Genomic DNA, 17,391 nt, shown 5'->3' on the forward strand with positions numbered 1-17,391 from the left:
TATAGCGGCTACTAATATCATTGTTATTTTATCTTTTATTTTTCGGATTATTGTAGATTTGTAGTTGGCAACTACAACTTTAAATAGAAAGTTGTTTAACGTAGAACCCTCTACGCGTTTTCAATTACGTTTTTATTTTAGACTTAAAAAAATAGTGGAGTTTACTGAAACTGAGCTACAAAACGACTTATTCATTAACCAGCTCCTAAATGCTGGTTTTATTCGTGATTTTCTGATTTCCCATGGGACAATACGAAATCTTTACAAATGCCTAGGTAGAGTAAACCATATAGCATAAAAATAGATACCGTACTTTTTGGGACAACTGTTATTTAAAATGCGCGTTTTATCTAGCAATGTTTATATTATAATAATATGTTAAATAGATATGCAAACTACGAAATTTTGGGACTCGCAACATAGTTCCAAAATGTTTTATAACTGATATTATTAATATATACTTTTGTTTTTAAATCACGAAAAGTAATATGAAATCTAATATCATCTCACGAGTCACGTCTGCAAAAGTGCTAATATTATTTTATTTTTAGGTGGCATGGATAAAATCGGACACCAAAACGATTCTAGCGATACACACACACATGGTCAACATAAATCCAAGGCTGTCGGTTACACACAACGGCCACAACACTTGGAAGCTGTACATCAGCAGCGTGGAGCCCAAAGACTCCGGGACCTACATGTGCCAGATTAACACTGATCCTATGAAGAGTCAGGTAAGATAACGCTTTACAGGCAACCGCACTACGGCATATCTATACATGTATATTAATACGTGAAAAGAAAACTTTGCTCTCCTTTTAAGCATATTGTGCGCTATGTGGGTTAGAGCATTGTTGAAGTTTATATAAAAAGGAGTGCAGAAATCGAAATGGGTTAAAAAAGAAAATATTATTTGCTACTACTACTGTTTGCTATAGTAATGTTAACAAATAATGATTAATTCAAACCGTCCTGAGTTTATTTTGTACTGCACATTTTGTCTCTGTTTATTTGAATTACCTTATACTCGCGATAGTGAATATTTTTCTAGATCGATAGATTTTTGAAGTGAAAACTTCTTTAGCGGCGTTGGGTATAAAATCTTAAACTCGCGTCAGGACACGTGGCCTGATCGAAAAAGCGTAAGACGGACTTTTTTTTTTAGCCCTTATATTCCATGCGTAAGACGGATACCTACCATTCCAAAATATCAAACAGTCTGAACGTTAATAATCAAGTTTTCACTTCTGCCGGCACTCCCGGAGTGCAACCCGTCTTTTTTTTTCTAGATTCTATATAAATAATTCTGTTTCGGGATGCAATTACAATTCCGCTGACTATAACCTAATAACTCTTCTATGCTCTATTTAAAGTTAAGTTTATGCAGTTCTTTAGAAACCATCTCAGCTTTTCAATACAGAATTCTCTAAAGCATAGCATACTCTATCAATATACTTACTATAGAGAACAGTATTTGCAGGAACTTGCCAAACGACGAAATTCGTAGAGTTGATTTTGAAAAGCGGATTACATATGTTGCATATGAAACCGTCGGTATAATACGTCTGTGTGTCATTTTGATGGATTCTTTACGCGAATGTCGACGTTAAATAACGGTTTCTAATGAAAAATTCCTTAACGATTGATGTATAGATACATGTAAGCTGAAAGTTGGGAATTAAGTCTTGTTTACTTAAAGCTACATCATGTTATACATTGTTACATAGAAGTTCATCAATGTTGAAGATTTAGAACAGTTGTTTACGTTGTATGGATGAATTTATACATCCTTCAAATTAATGAGATTTATAATTAAATGAAGCATGCATTTTACTTTGAAACTACGATGTATTGTTTATTTAATTGAGCAGGTGATGAATTCTGAGTTTGCACTAATTTAGTTTTTTAAATTCTGTTTTTATTTTACAACGGACACAACATCCTATTTAATATGTTTTCTCTTAAATCGAAGCAGAAAGCACTTTCATGAATATATAATTAGTAATATATTGTCTTCCGAAATAAATTGGATGAAGTTTACTTTTAGGTCGAATATTATACGTTTATTTAAGCTATATTTTAGATAAGATTATCTTCATGTAAAAAAAAACAGTATCTTTTATATAGTACTCAAGTCAACTAGAAACCTCTTCTCAATTCAATTTAAGGATTGTAGATTCTATCAAAGACGGCTTTTTATAAAATTCTTACTGTGTGCTAATGCAATTGTTCGTTGGTGAGGTAGCAGACAATTGCCAATGCCACTTTCAATGATTGTCGATTCTTTTAACATTATTTTAATGATTTACTAGAGCTCTTTCTTTTAACATCTAATTAGATTTTAGATTTTAAATTTATAGGGTTAAGATTTTTATTTAATTTCAGAGATTTTACTTTATTTTTAGATTTAGAATGAATAGGATGAAATTCTTTAAATAAATCAATTTATTATAAGCGTAATAGCGTAAATAACTAATGATTTGTAAACTTTACTTGCATAGTAATTAATCATGTTCTAATAGTCTCTAAATTTATAACATCCATACTAATATTATAAATGCGAAAGTAACTCTGTCTGTCTGTCTGTCTGTTACTCAATCACGCCTTAACTATACTGAACCAATTTGCATGAAATTTGGTACCTATAGAGATATTTTGATACCCGAGAAAGGACATAGGCTACTTTTTACCCCGGGAAATAGGATAAGTTTTATCCCGGAAACCCCACGGGAACGGGAACTATGCGGGTTTTTCTTTGACTGCGCGGGCGAAGCCGCGGGCGGAAAGCTAGTTGTTTATAAAGGAAAAAAATAATTTCATCTTTTCATTGAATTGATCCGACGTAATAAAATAAAATTTCTCGTCTATCAGCATTGGAGTTATTATAATTAGTGCACACCTCATTGCACAGCACGAACTTCCAATAATTCTTATATTTATGAAATTCTTAGCATTCCTTTTACAATGATCGCTTAGCTCCAATATTTTATAATGATAAAAGAGTTTTCAAATCAAATCAATCCGTTTATGAAGAGAATGCAAGCGATTTTAATATTTGCATTAAATCGTCTTTATTAGGTTCATATCGAATTTTCTGATCATAACTTATATATATTAAATACATTTATTTATTGAAAGAATCTCAAACTCTAATAATATGTAGTACGCATGTAACGACCTTTTGTGATCCTTAAATGTTGAAGATTAATAAAAATAGATTTTATTATCATGCATATATTATGCTCTTTCAAAAGTAAGTCTAAATACAAAAATGTGCTCAAAGCGAACATGGCGGCAAAGGCACGTCTCGCTAAACAATATTTCAATAGTTAAATGTACTAACTTTATTGTAAGCACTTTAAACCGGGCACTTCAACAATATTACGACAAAAAGTTCATTTTACACAAATCTCATGCTAAAATTCGAGCATCAAAAAGTTTCACTTGATGTTTTCGTGCAGAATAGTACTTTGATATCACTTTACATTTAAACGACAGCGTACATGTACAAAGAAACGTGCATTTTATACGACTTGCTATTTAGAAATTTCGAATGTAGGACAAAAACTGAATTGCGAGCCCTGAAAAATCTTTTCTATGTTACCTCCAATATACGATTACTTTATCCGGTGCCTTGTCATTTGAAATGGAAGGCTAAATTAAAAATATGTACGAATATTAAACTAGCTCGTTTCATTCATTTCTAATTTAAATATCATTTGAATAGGTATACGAGTTTATTATGGACAAATGTATTTTTCTTTTGAACGATTCCTCTAGGTTTTTGTAAGGAGAGACATTTTAACATTAATATAGAAAGTTATCTTACTAAAGTAAAAATATGTTACGTACGTACATACTCAATGGTTATCAATAATTAAAATCAGTCAACTCATGAATACACCTACTCCGATACAATGCTATACTATTTACTTTGCACCCATTGAAGTTAGCCAAAGTTCTTAAACTAGAACTTGGTTTACGGCGCATACAACTGTGCCGTATATTCGAGAATCTATTTCAATTAAGAATTTATGAATATGTACAATCATTATATGAATCTGGTATATTTTTGAATCGAAAGCCAATACATTATCCAAACTCAAAAATTTTTTTTTATAAAAATTGATAAGACCAACAAAATTTACTAATACTTTTGTTTCGATATTTGTATCATACAAAAAATCACTACAATTAATATTTACTAGGTCAAAAATTGTTCAAATATGAAAAACGGGTGCGTATTTTTTGCGGTGAATGATTTATGACGTAATTATTTTTACATTTTCTTCGAGCGTAAAAACAATTTATGTCGGTAATACAGCGCCCCAATATAGGCAAATACAAACAAAAATTAATGAATCAGTGACGATGACGTAGAAAAGCAAAATGAGTTCACTAGCAATTACAAAGAGTGACCTTTGAAGTTATACAAGTGACCTCCGGGAGAATAGGCTTGACATTTATTAAGTTATTTACCTTTGCGGTGTAACATTGTGACAATAGCAAGGCACGGGTCTGTGGAGGAATTTCGTTGAGGAATGCAAGCATTTGCAAAGGGGCGGAATGTGACCACGACATCTTCATGCGAAACTTTCAAGCCGGTAACGTGTGCTCGTTTGCGGGAACGACGCGATTAACGTACGTGTTTTAGCATTCATTTTAATGTGGTAATTGCGATTGTGCTATTGGCACGCTTGCCGCTTAGCAAAGTCTTGTCATTTTAAATGTCTACTTGTATTGTGGTTTTGTATATTGTAACATCTTTCAGGAGTGAAAATAATCCAACAATATTTTTTATCTTTTGAAGAATTGCAATAATTAAATATAATACTTTCATATTATCATCCTTCTTTACCCGATAACAACGCGTAAGGCTTACAAATGTTTCTTTGTACAATTACAACGTTAAATATATATTATTTGTATTGAGTAAATTTGGAGGGCCAAATTGTTCGTCTTACTCACCCGCTCCATATTTGCTTAGGTTGAGTAACAACGAGGCGTTGAAAAAGGCCTTTTTTATATTTGCCCTCGCGGGATTCCAACATTTGTTAAGTGTAAAAGCAAATTTGAGAGTACCCGCACAATTACACAAGTATTTGGAGTAAAAAGATGTTGGGAAAGCGGAAACTTGAATGTATAAATGCTATTTCCTTTTTTAAATAACTTATGTTACCGACTCCACTCGCGAAAACGAGCAGGTTTTTGTTAAAGAGAAAGAACACAATTAACATTCTTTCGGTGCAAGCGAAAATTGTTTCAAAAGTTTTTGTTTGGCCGACAAAAACAGGATACGATGTTTTAATTCATTTATTTACTTGTGAATTGTTTGTGAGGCGGAAATTGGTGCGTAGATGTGATCTTGTTTTGTGATATGCTGTGATATATACAAGGCAAACAACATCATAATTGAATGAAATGTTTTAAGATTTTCATTAAAGAAGGTACTATGGGCATCTGAATTACTTGTCAATTTCTGAACTATGATTAATCTTATTACTAAGTCGCACATCCCTTCTATGAAATTCAAACTTTAAATATGTAAAAATTTGTGTATTAGTATCACATTGACTCAAATATAAACATAATTATTTTTTCAATCCATGATACAAATATTAAAGTCACTATCCAATCAACGAGCGCAATCAAATAAATATTAACCTACTAATTGTTTTTGCGGCATTGACAGCGAACCCTGTTGACAGAGGCTGTGATAGACGATCTTTTTCCAACCCTTTTTCTCGTTTGGTACGCTCATGGCCACGCATTGTAAATATGCCAATACATCAAACTTTTTAACCAAGCTCCATGGATCGGCCATATTTAAATATTATTTAACCCTAACGAGACTTTGATACCGTACTTTCTTTTGTGAGCCAACTGCGGGGCTTTAGATGTCACAAAGTGTTTGGAACCTTTCGGTGAATATCTACAGGAAAGTCCTAATGTATTTGTGTACCGATATCCATTACAGTTTGAAAGGAAAGATACAAGAAAGAGATAAATAACTTGCGAATATTTTATTAAAATAAAATTGTGTATATTATAAGTAAGTCCAATTAAAATTCCAAAAGTTTAATTTTCTTTTAATATTAAAAGGAGATAGCTTGGATAGTGTTAATTATTTATTCTTTATTTACTTACTCTTACATACATCTGTTATAATGTAAATACTCCTATATTAAAGCCGAGTGTATAGTTAAACGTTATCAGTTTTTAGAATTCCAATTAGCTCCGAACACACAAGGTATTTCCAACCAATTTTAATCGCAAATATTTTGAAGAGTCAACTCAAATACAAGCAACTTATTGCAAATCGATACGCAAATTTAAATGTATCGGACTGTAACGATAAGGAGTGTATATTTAGCGGATCGGCGAGGTTTCGGAATTTAATGTAAGTAGTTACTTAGATGTATAAGGGTAGATACACGCGGTGCGTCTCTATATAATATAAGGGTTTATTTAAATAAGCCTTTAGCCGGCTGTTAGCGATGAAGGGTATTTTCAATATGGGTAATTTCGCCTGAAACACAAATACTTTAGAAGCTTTATTGCATACTCGAGGATTAACTGGGTATGAGCGTTGAAAAACGAGAGCTAGCTTCGGATGCGTATAAAACTCATGGCATTTTATCTTAATTACTTCGAAATCTTTGTGCGAGAAAATCTCTACCCTTATGTTGTCCATCGTCGCGTAACTTTATGTGAGGATTACTTTTATGACCAGGATTAAGGTCCGTTTGCGAATGTTTACGGCCGAAATCGGAGCCCATCTGTACGATAGATGCTCGATTTAATATCACTAAGACTTATTTTATTTCCCGCGGGTAAGTGCCTTTTAATAAAACAAATAAATCGTGTTTAGGACTGTATTGCCTAAACGTGTTCGACGGAAAAACGAGTACGTAACTACCATCTTGTACACTTTCTAATTCAAAACGTGTAGAAAACTTTATTATTTTGTGCTATAATTTGGTTGGAAGGTTCTTATTGTCGTATTCAATAAAATATGTGAAGACCTATTTTCTAAAGGAAGTGAGCGATGAAGATAGAATACCGATCACGTAGCTTACTCTACAAGTTATTGCTCGTACTTGGAAGAATTTTTCAAATAAATATGTAACTTATAAAATTAAGTCTGCATATAGTTTTAAGGAAGTTATTGTGAAATATTTTATTTAGATAATATGATTTATGTGATAAGTGTAAGTTTATATTTGAAATTAAGTCAGACTTTTTAATTTATCTATTAGTAAAAGAGTAAATAAATTCATTAGCAAAGTCTGAAAGGCACCTTCCCAACGTGAGAAAGGCATGCCTTAATTCCTGGCACTATAAACACATTCTTCGACACATAGTTGTCTCGTGATGTAATATTAACGTCGGACTAAACTCTTGAGCTAAGGAACCCAAAGAATTTGCCCGAATAGTCGATGGAATTCGCCTTACATTGGCCTCATTTATGATATAATTTGGCATTAATATAATAATAAAGCTCGACAAAGCAGCTAGCTGCTTGGAATTCTAACGTTGCTAAATCGCGGGAAGGCTTAAGGTTTATACAAGATTTACGATATAAGTTCCGAGCTTGTATCACGAATTAATTATATCTATTTGCGATATACTGAGGATATATTATATTATTTAGCCGTTGTTATGAGCTATAAATTATTGGCTATTGAGACACAGTTACGTACGTTAGTACCTAGTTAGTACGTTGTTATTGGTTGTAACCTAGTATAAAGAATATTCGACTGAATGATAAATAATCAAAATAATATCTATAATTCATAACTTTTTACCTTTATATTCGTAAAGTACACACAGGCTTTTGTTAACGGGGACAGGTGCGTTTTTAGAAAAGTATTTGCTTTTTCATAAGACGGCTTGATGCCCCAAAATGCCGTAAACCTTCAGATTTTTATATTGTGTGCAAAACACTTTTATATGTTTCGATTTAATGTAAAGAGTATTCGAAATAAGATCAAGCAGATTTATATTCGTAATAAATTTTTCTTAACGTGTTTTATTACGTGCTACGTACGCGCTATTCTCACACGAGTATGATATATAAGAAAAATCTCGAATACTGGAATAATTTTACGAACCTCTATTTCGGTATTAGATTTTATTATATTATATTACTAGCTTTCCGATCGCGGCTTCTTTCGCATTTAAAGAAAACTCGCATATATATCGCATCGCATTGACAGACAGAGTTAATTTCGCATTTATTATATTAGTAGGGATAAGAAATGTTTTCAATTGATCCATAATAATATATGATACAATAAAAGCAAGCAGTATTTCAACGTAGTTGATTTCCAAAACGTTAAATTATTAATTTATTTTATTTTCTATTCGTAACTATTTTTTTTCTTGTTAAATGAAAACGAAATACATTTTAATAAAATTCTATAAAGTAAGACATCAGAAGGACGAATGTGGTTAGCTCCTAACTGAATGTAGAACGTTTTTGCTTTTAAACAAGTTAAGCTCTACAAAGTCTAAAATGATCCATAGCCCGTAGCACTAACGGCATAGAATGTTCAAAGTATGTTTCGTTTTAGTTAAGCTTGAGTGATGAGTTAAAAATATCTCCACACGTCCGACTTGCTTCTCCCTCACGTCATTGCGTACGCCGGGAGAAATGTTTTACGAGTAGAAATAAATGACTCACTTACCTGTTGATGCCTATTCAGAGTACCGTAACTCAAGGTAACGTGACACCACATATCATTTATCGGTTATCATAGCTTTTTGTAGGTTTGTGTTGCTGTTAGATAACAACATCAAAAGTTAAATATCATGATGGGTGTAACAATAACACGTACTTTCATTGTAAAAACTCAACAACAGAGAAGCAATTCCGTTACGTCCACATAGGTCTGTGGACGTAACGGAAATGGATGCAAAATAGGTGATTCTAGATGTATGAAAAACACGGTGCTCACAATAATAATTGATTAGCAATATTATAGAGAATAATTAATTCGTAGCCTGTATACCAAACTGTACTTTTGCTAAAATCCTTTGTTCAGTTGAAAATTTAGTACTTGCGTTTGTTAGCGATTTGTTATCGACTTATTCCACACAGAACCCGGCCATAAAGATTTGAATAATAGCATAAGTTTCACTTTAATGAATCGGTTCGTGATACATAAACTGTTGAGTTACTTTGTCTACTCGTATTTTATTTTATTGTGTTTAAGCGAACATTGTCACATCGCGATTCAGTCGCAGTCTGCACTAGGAATTTGCATAATTCATGCGATGCAAGCTGTCTGCAGACGTAAAAACTGGCAAAGTGAGACTTGGATTTTAATATTGGTGCTGAACTTTATTATGAAATATTTTTACTCCGTTATTCATTAGTATTGACCTACATGCTTTGAATTTTACAGCGTGTGGTCGCCAGCTATAAATTGTTTGAAATGACCGCAATGGTTAAATTGAATATAGGGTACCATTAAAATTATTATGTAAGAGAATTGTTCGATAGTTTTTATGTATAATAAATAGAACCTACGTTGAGTACCTACAAAGTTCATCGTAACTTTTATTTTATATTTTATACCTTGCTTTCCTACCATTTTAGCGCTAATTACTTATTTAAACGAAATATTTCTAATTAAACATCATTCAAAATGTAAAGAATTCCTCAATAAAATCTTATATAACATTCCACAACAGAACATAATGTTACAGCTTTATTGCTTTAACTTCAACAGTAAGACATGTTGAATAACAATATAGACTAAAATTTGAATTTTGTTTACGAAGAGAGAGACATCGCTTAACTGGCATGTCTTATAACACAACTTATCATTGTACAAAATATCATTTTGGTATTGTAAACACATTTTGGTTTAGAAAACATACATATACTTAAATAAATTTATAAAAAATGATTTCATTGTAAGCAGGAAAGGTTCTTGTTTAATTGGAATTTCGGATAGCAAATAAAATAACTTACATAAAACAAAAAAGTCAAAGGCAAAATAAAACACCGCCTTGATTAAACTTTAACTTGAATTTTTCGTTGCATCAATTCACAGCTCATAACTATATGTTAAAAGAATGCGTCGGTAAAAGGAATAGAGAGTGTAATTAAAATTTCCTGTAGCTGCGAAATTTAGTATGGAAACACAAAGTTGAACGGAGTTAGGTATGAAATGTCGCTAAAATTATAACTTGTGCATATTTGGAGAGGGAATGTGACCCATTGAATGGGGCCCGGGCTCGCTGCGCTACGCTCGCGAGGAATTTTATCAAAGCACGACCAGTTACGTGTATTCTGTGATTTTCTACGAAAAATAGTCAAAGGAGATGTTTGCATTGTAGCCGTTTACAAGTTGAGACGGTTAACAAACTTTAAAATATGACAGGATACATTACTTTTGTTAAATATTTAATGTTGCATGTTTCAAATTTGTAATTATTAATTGCTCGTGGAGCTATCTATGAGTTAAAGAAGATATTCAAGTGAAATTTAAAAAATTGTTATAGCTATTGCACAATGAGATCATAATAAAATTTCTACCTGGACATGTAATGTCTAGAAAATATTCCAACAAGTCGAAGGAATTTTGTTAGTCTCGCTCACGCGTGCCTTCACATTTGGGCCATATTTCATTCACAGACTCGTCTATGCATTGGAATGCATGTTACTTATTCTTCTTCACAATATAACCTATTGAAACTTTGATATAAGTTCAAATGCTTTGAATAATTTAAGCACTTATTGAATGTCATGAGTTACGAAAAAATAATCTTTCTAGTAATAAAATACGCAAAAAAACTTTTCTTATATTTTTATCAGAGACTCTTTAATTATATATATTTGCAAAATAAAGCAAAATATAATTATTATAACTTAAATGGATTCGAAGATTATTAGATTCAGACTCATCCACGGCAATATAAATGAAGTTCGGTGGAAATCGATTGATGTTATAGTAGGTAATTGAAAAATAAGTGTTTTATAGCCGCTATTTATTCTCTATCCTCCCCGTTTCATCACTGCTAAATTTTGATACTAACAATTTATATTGTTAATACCATGTCCGGCAAAATAAATAATGATAGTTAGGCACTTTATATCGCGACACATCAGTTTGAACGATATAAGTACAACTAACCACTAACAGACAAATTGTATTTGAAATTGTAATATACAGGATCGATTTACTATGTAAGCTGTTTACTCTCAGTCAAACATTCCTATTTACATTTAATTAAGATTTGGTAGGACTTTCCCTCATGTCATCACAAGTTTTTCTGATGTATTGATAGACGTTTTTAAAGCCCATTCATTTGATTTCTTTAAATCGTTTAAATATATTTATCTCCTAATATATAAAGCGACTATCTAGTACTAGGGCTGGTTAAAATCAAGTGAAACTCTCAGAGATTTGCTGCCTCAGAGTGGTTTAATGTGATCCGTATCATTTCACGCGCGAGCGGCACGAGCTAATGTAACCAACTGATCTTTGATCGTGTTTCTCTTCACTATTTACTGGAGCGGCTTGCTTATATTTATTTTCTTTTACGTTCTTTGAGCACTGACGGAAAACTTAATTTGTCGAGTCAATAAATGCGCTATTGATGAAGCTTTTTATTACACCAGTGGGCAGTTCCTTTCACGTATTAGGTACATCTTATACTAACATATTATCGTGTGCTACTTTGTGTTTAATATTAAGCACATACGTGGGCCACACTGAAAGTTTTGCGTAACTAATAAATAAAATAATTTATTTGTCTGATAATATATCTAATACTCTTTAAAGTATTCTCTGTTACATTTAAATCACTTTTTCATCCATTCAAACCATTTCTGGAAACATGAGGAGCATTGGTCTGAGGGTATGTTTTCAGCGTGCTGTTTGAAAGCATCACGGCCTCTTCTGGCCACGTAAATGTCGAACCACTCATAATCATAGATTTTTGGGAAAAGGAAGAAATCGCAAGGTGCTAGGTTGTACTAGGGACAAGTGATTCCCGCCAAATTTTTTTTCCTCAACTCATGAGATATTATATCATATTATGTTAAAAAAATATAACATTCGAAATTCAAACATTTATGGGTGGCCAGAAATGCAAAACTTTTAGTGTGCACTAGGTACCTAGGTCGGATATAATCTGTTCTGTGGATATAATAATGCCAGTTTATTGGATCATCTCGAGTTATAACATCATATTTTACTTTATTCTTTGCACTAGAATCTAAGCTAGCGGAAGGTGAATCATTTTCATACACTTTTATATGAATATTGTTCTTGTTTTTAAATTGAGTAGTAGCTGAATATTAACTGATTACTAAATAGTTATGGTGGTAGGAATTAGGAAGTACGTACCTATAAATGACTAATTTTAAGGAAGCAAAACAAATGAACTACATCAAACTAATAATGGAAATGTTATGATCGAATAAGGAGCTTCTCAGAAAGCAGTATTAAGCGCTGAGTTAGCTAGTTCCCGCGGGAACGTACGATAATTACTGATTTCCTTTTGTTTTCAACTAAACTCTATTCATTCCGAAACTTCGACGAGTAGGTACCTATTAAGAGAAATATTGATTTACTTTGTATTGGATTTAATGGACTGCGCATTGTTCAAATATTAATGCAGCTTGCATTGCTTTGCATTATTTGAATGCCAAAAATGGAAAATTAAGCGAATACAATCGATGTCACACGTGATATTCATTTGGTGTTGAATAATAGGGTTTCACTATAAATCATTACGCTGTTTACTATATTTAACGCTACTACATTTCACTATGTTGCAATGTACATAGTAATTATTGGGTAATCTGTGATAATGTTCAATGATGATATAATTTTGATGCCTAAATTTTATGTTATTTCGAATTCTATTTATCTTAACCCTCCTACAAGGTATCTGTAATGGTTTAAAAATTATTGCTTTTTACCCGCTGTGAACAGCATGGAAAATAAAAAGATGTATTATTACGTAGTAGTTGGTATGTTTATTCTATTTCTCATCTTCCTTAAAAATTCTCTTATAAGTCTTCGAAAACAAACAGTTTACAAAATGTGATTTTAATATACCGATTTAATAAAACCAATTTTCCTCCAAATAAAACAACATTTATACGATTAAGCGTAGAATATGTATAGGATAAATCTTCCCTTCAAGTACAAAGCATTGACAAAACGGAATGGCTGTATCAATCTTTGTCAATGTCGTCTGCCGAATAACGGCATTTACCGCCATATATGTTGTATAGAAAACAGTAAACACTTAGATTCATCAACCTCAGCTACATATTGTTTACGCTAAGGGACAAATTCAGATATCATAGCTATTATTTAATGATTAAAAGTATAGTGGCTCTTTGATTATCTGTGTAGGTGTCTTTTATGTCCTACTTAAATTAAAAAAAAGCGCGTGTGTGCAGAGCACACGTGTCAGAAGTGAAACTTCTTTGGCAAATTATAAAGATACCAAAAATATCGCCTTACTCCATGACGGTATTGCCATGACGCGACCTTAAAATTTTACTCTCAACGTGTCTTAAGGAGTTTCACTTTAAAAAAAAGTAAAATCTATACTAATATTATAAAGCTAAAGAGTTTGTTTGTTTGTTTGTTTGAACGCGCTAATCTCGGGAACTACTGGTCCGATTTGAAAAATTCTCTCGGTGTTAGATAGCTCATTTATCGAGGAAGGCTATAGGCCTTATATCATCACGCTACGTCCAACGGGAGAGGAGTTACGGGGGTGAAACCGCGGGGAGCAGCTAGTATTTAATAATATTCAGATGAATTTATATTCAATATAGAACAAAGTAATGCAGGATAATGTTAGAAACAAAATAATATAATAACTTTCACAACGATGTATTATGTTATAAAAGTTATGAAACTCCCTTTTTAATTAAACAATTAACAACGTGGGTTTCGTTTAATTGTATTCCGTTGGGTCATTTGCTGCTTGCAAAATGATACATAATAAAAATCTATTACATTGTGGCCATCCGTTCTATAGAATTTTAATGAATTCTAACAAGTATAAATGTATTTATTTTGATTTTTCATGATCAATTCTTTTTAATTATGTTTTCATTTTGTTTTTGTTGGTTGAAAACCTATGCGTTCTCCTCATTAATTGACTTCATTTTATTTATTGTTTTTTTATTAGCCAGTATTAGCGTTTCACTTTAAAACAATATTGTTTCGAGATATTCACGATGGATATCTATAATCTAGAATATTTCCAACATACAATCAAAACCATTTTATTCTACGAAAAGGTGCTAAGGTGCAAAACCCGGTCGAGTTAAAGCGACCGTAAAATAATTGCTAAGGAGAAAAGTAAAATAAGTTCCCATTTGCTGGTTTAGCACTTAATTCCCTTACCTAAGCTAAAATATATTTATGCTGAGAGTGGTTTACCAGGAATTATCTAAACCAGAAGCCTTAATATAACGCGTTTTCATTCTCTAGAGAATCTCTCAGAATATTATTATTTCAATATAGTTGGCAATATGATATGTATCAGTAAGCTTAGTTAATTCATTTTCTTTTATATGTTGAATAAGCTAAAGTATTCGTTGGCTTTTATTATAAAATGCCATTCGCCTGATTACGCATTTATTTTATGTTGTGTCATTTGTAATTTTGTAGTATTTTGATTATTTATAGAATCAATACAAGACCTTTTGAATTCAATAATTTTCTATATATAAACTGATATTTTTAACTATATATCATTCAGTAAAAATATTCCAAATAAATCAAATAACGATTGGTGATACAAAATCAGTTTCTTATTTAACTTAACACAGTAAATTAAAAAAAAAAAAACAGTAAATTTTGTACCTCTTTTTCATTTACACTAGTACCTACCTACATAATATTATCTTTGTAAATAAAATATTTCATAATAATAAATTAGAAACGGTTTCTGGGTTTGCTTGTAACTTGTGTATATGCCTAGTAACTTCTAATAGTAACTAACTAACAATACTAATATTTCCATAGATGGGTCATCTATCAGTGGTGATACCGCCAGACATCGCAGACAGCGACGGGTCGGAAGCTAGTGCCCCTGAAGGTGGTTCCATAGAACTGAGGTGCACAGCCAACGGAGTGCCCGAACCCACTATATCATGGAAAAGACAAGGAGGCCGCAACATAGTGTTTCGTGATGAAAATGGCAACGAAGAAAAAGGTAACATTTCATAACACAAAACACAGCTTCAAATTAAACGTTTCCAAAAGTGTTGAGCTTAATTAAAACGCTTCAAAAATAGTTTTAATGAACGTACCAAAATTACGAACGCAGTAAAAGATTAACGCTTCCAAATCGTTAACTCCGCTTTCCAAAAATGGTTTTATTCATTTCATCTACATGCAAATTCAGACGTCATGAACATTCAAATACACGAAGATTTTCAACGTGTTGCTCAATTGTCTTTTATTTTTAATCTTAATAGGTGCTCATTTTATCTTATAAAAATGTAAGGCGTAATGAATACGTAGTGAAGTGTAAAAGATCAAAAATATTATTCCAAGGGACTATTCTTCACTTGTCTGTAAGTAGAGGTATTAAATCACGTAAAATTACGTATTTTTTTATACAGAAATCGTTCCAAAATATGCCGTACACGTCCCATTCAATATATCATTCAGTTTTTTGCTTCTTTCACGAATTTTCTTATTCAATTTCATTGCGAACGATAATAATAGTCGTTCATATTAAAAGCAGGACATAAAACGTCAATTTTCTTTTGAATTCTATTCACATTGAGGAGATCCAACTAAGTGGTAAAAAAGAAACAAGACTAATTTTGCATTCAAAGCCCGCCTGAAGCGGGCGCAGGTGCCCGCGCGGTTAAAACATTGGAGTTTTATGGGATTTATTAAGATATCGCCTTAAGATATTGGAACGAATATTCGAAACAGTATAAGTGTAGCGACCTAAAAATTTTATTGAATAATCGTCAAGTGGAGCAACACAAAGATAACATGTAATGTACGGCTCGTATTAGGGGTTTCGCTTCGACCTAGGCTTTACGAAGGATAATGTCAAGTATTAATAAGATCAAAGGATTCTCTGTACAAATACGAAACTTTTACCTTTTTCATTCGAAAAAATACGGCCAATATTTCTTAATTTACAAAAGTAAGTGGTCGTCAAGCCCGTGACTGAGATTCATTTCCTTTAAAAAGATCGTTTTGAAAGAACTCGATTACTGTTTAAACAATATGATGTGGCAATCCGAGATTCGGTCAGGAAATTAAATGAGAGGCGGACTGGAGGGACGCTGACAAAGCCGTTATCTCATAGTTGTTACCATCCCACGTCCTACGCACTAGCGTGAAGACAGGAGTTAGGGCGATAATGGTCAGGTTGTTTTAACATACGCTTTTGTCCGTCTAATCGCTTGTAATTCCGTATCTAAATTTATACCTTAATAATATTGTTTTAAGTATACAGTCACCAGTCCCTTCGCCCTTTTTAATGCCTTTTCGGTACTGTGTTTTACGAATTTGACCCGTTTTATTTAAGCCATTAAGCGTAAACAAAAGACTGTCGGCTGCGGGTAAACAGGGGGCGGTGGTAATAGTTACGGCGCGGTGGAGCCAAGCCTTTGTATTAATTGGACATGTTATACACGCTTCAACAAATAAGAATTGTCGTTTGAGTGGGTGATTTCTTTTCTTTTTCTTTTTACTAACATGTAGAGGCGTCTGCTTGTGACATATCGTCAAATTTACAGAAATACTTAGCTCGCTGCGTTTGGGGGAGGATTGTTGGATTATTTTGTACTTTTATTAATACGAATCGCATTTAAAGTATAATTTGAAAACGATTGACTTAGTAAACATTTATTTATATTCTATGCTTATAAACAGGTCATTTCAAAATATTGCTTCAGTGATTATTTAAATCATGTACACTCCACGTATTTACGTAACTTGCATTAACCATAGGGTGCGTCCACAATGCTACAATATGCATATTTTTCTCGCAAATTATTATTTATAACGTCTCAAATTCCTAATACAATCAAGTAGGCGAATATGTGATTAGTTAATTACTTATCCCTTGACATGAAGTGAACGCGACGACGCGGCGCGGAGCGACCCTGTCGAGTTAATTAAGTCACTTATTACAAAACATCGCTTAAGATCACTAAGTTGCTTCAAACTTTATTCATACCTACGCTGTATTTACATGTTGGAGATTTTGTTGAATTTAAACTCTTTGTTTGGGACTTTGTATTTCTGTAAAATTGTAGATGAGTGTTAGATGTTTCGTACATGATCATGTAAAGATTTCACTACTAATCTATAATATTATAATGTAAGCTCTTTTATTGAGCATCATACTATGGGTAATTGTAAT

At 32.4% G+C, this 17,391-nt stretch overlaps 1 protein-coding gene across 2 annotated transcripts in view; it reads left to right on the forward strand.

The window, feature by feature from the left end:
• The window catches only part of LOC123694781 (lachesin-like), a 42,244-nt gene that overhangs the window by 19,115 nt on the left and 5,738 nt on the right, over positions 1-17,391 (forward strand). For both annotated transcript variants that reach the window (XM_045640343.1, XM_045640344.1), the window contains exons 4-5: positions 552-737; positions 15,021-15,210. In XM_045640343.1, the coding sequence (XP_045496299.1) occupies positions 552-737; positions 15,021-15,210 (376 nt within the window). The remainder of the gene's footprint in view (positions 1-551; positions 738-15,020; positions 15,211-17,391) is intronic.

Source organism: Colias croceus, chromosome 10 (genome assembly GCF_905220415.1).
Source record: "Colias croceus chromosome 10, ilColCroc2.1".
NCBI lineage: Eukaryota > Metazoa > Arthropoda > Insecta > Lepidoptera > Pieridae > Colias > Colias croceus.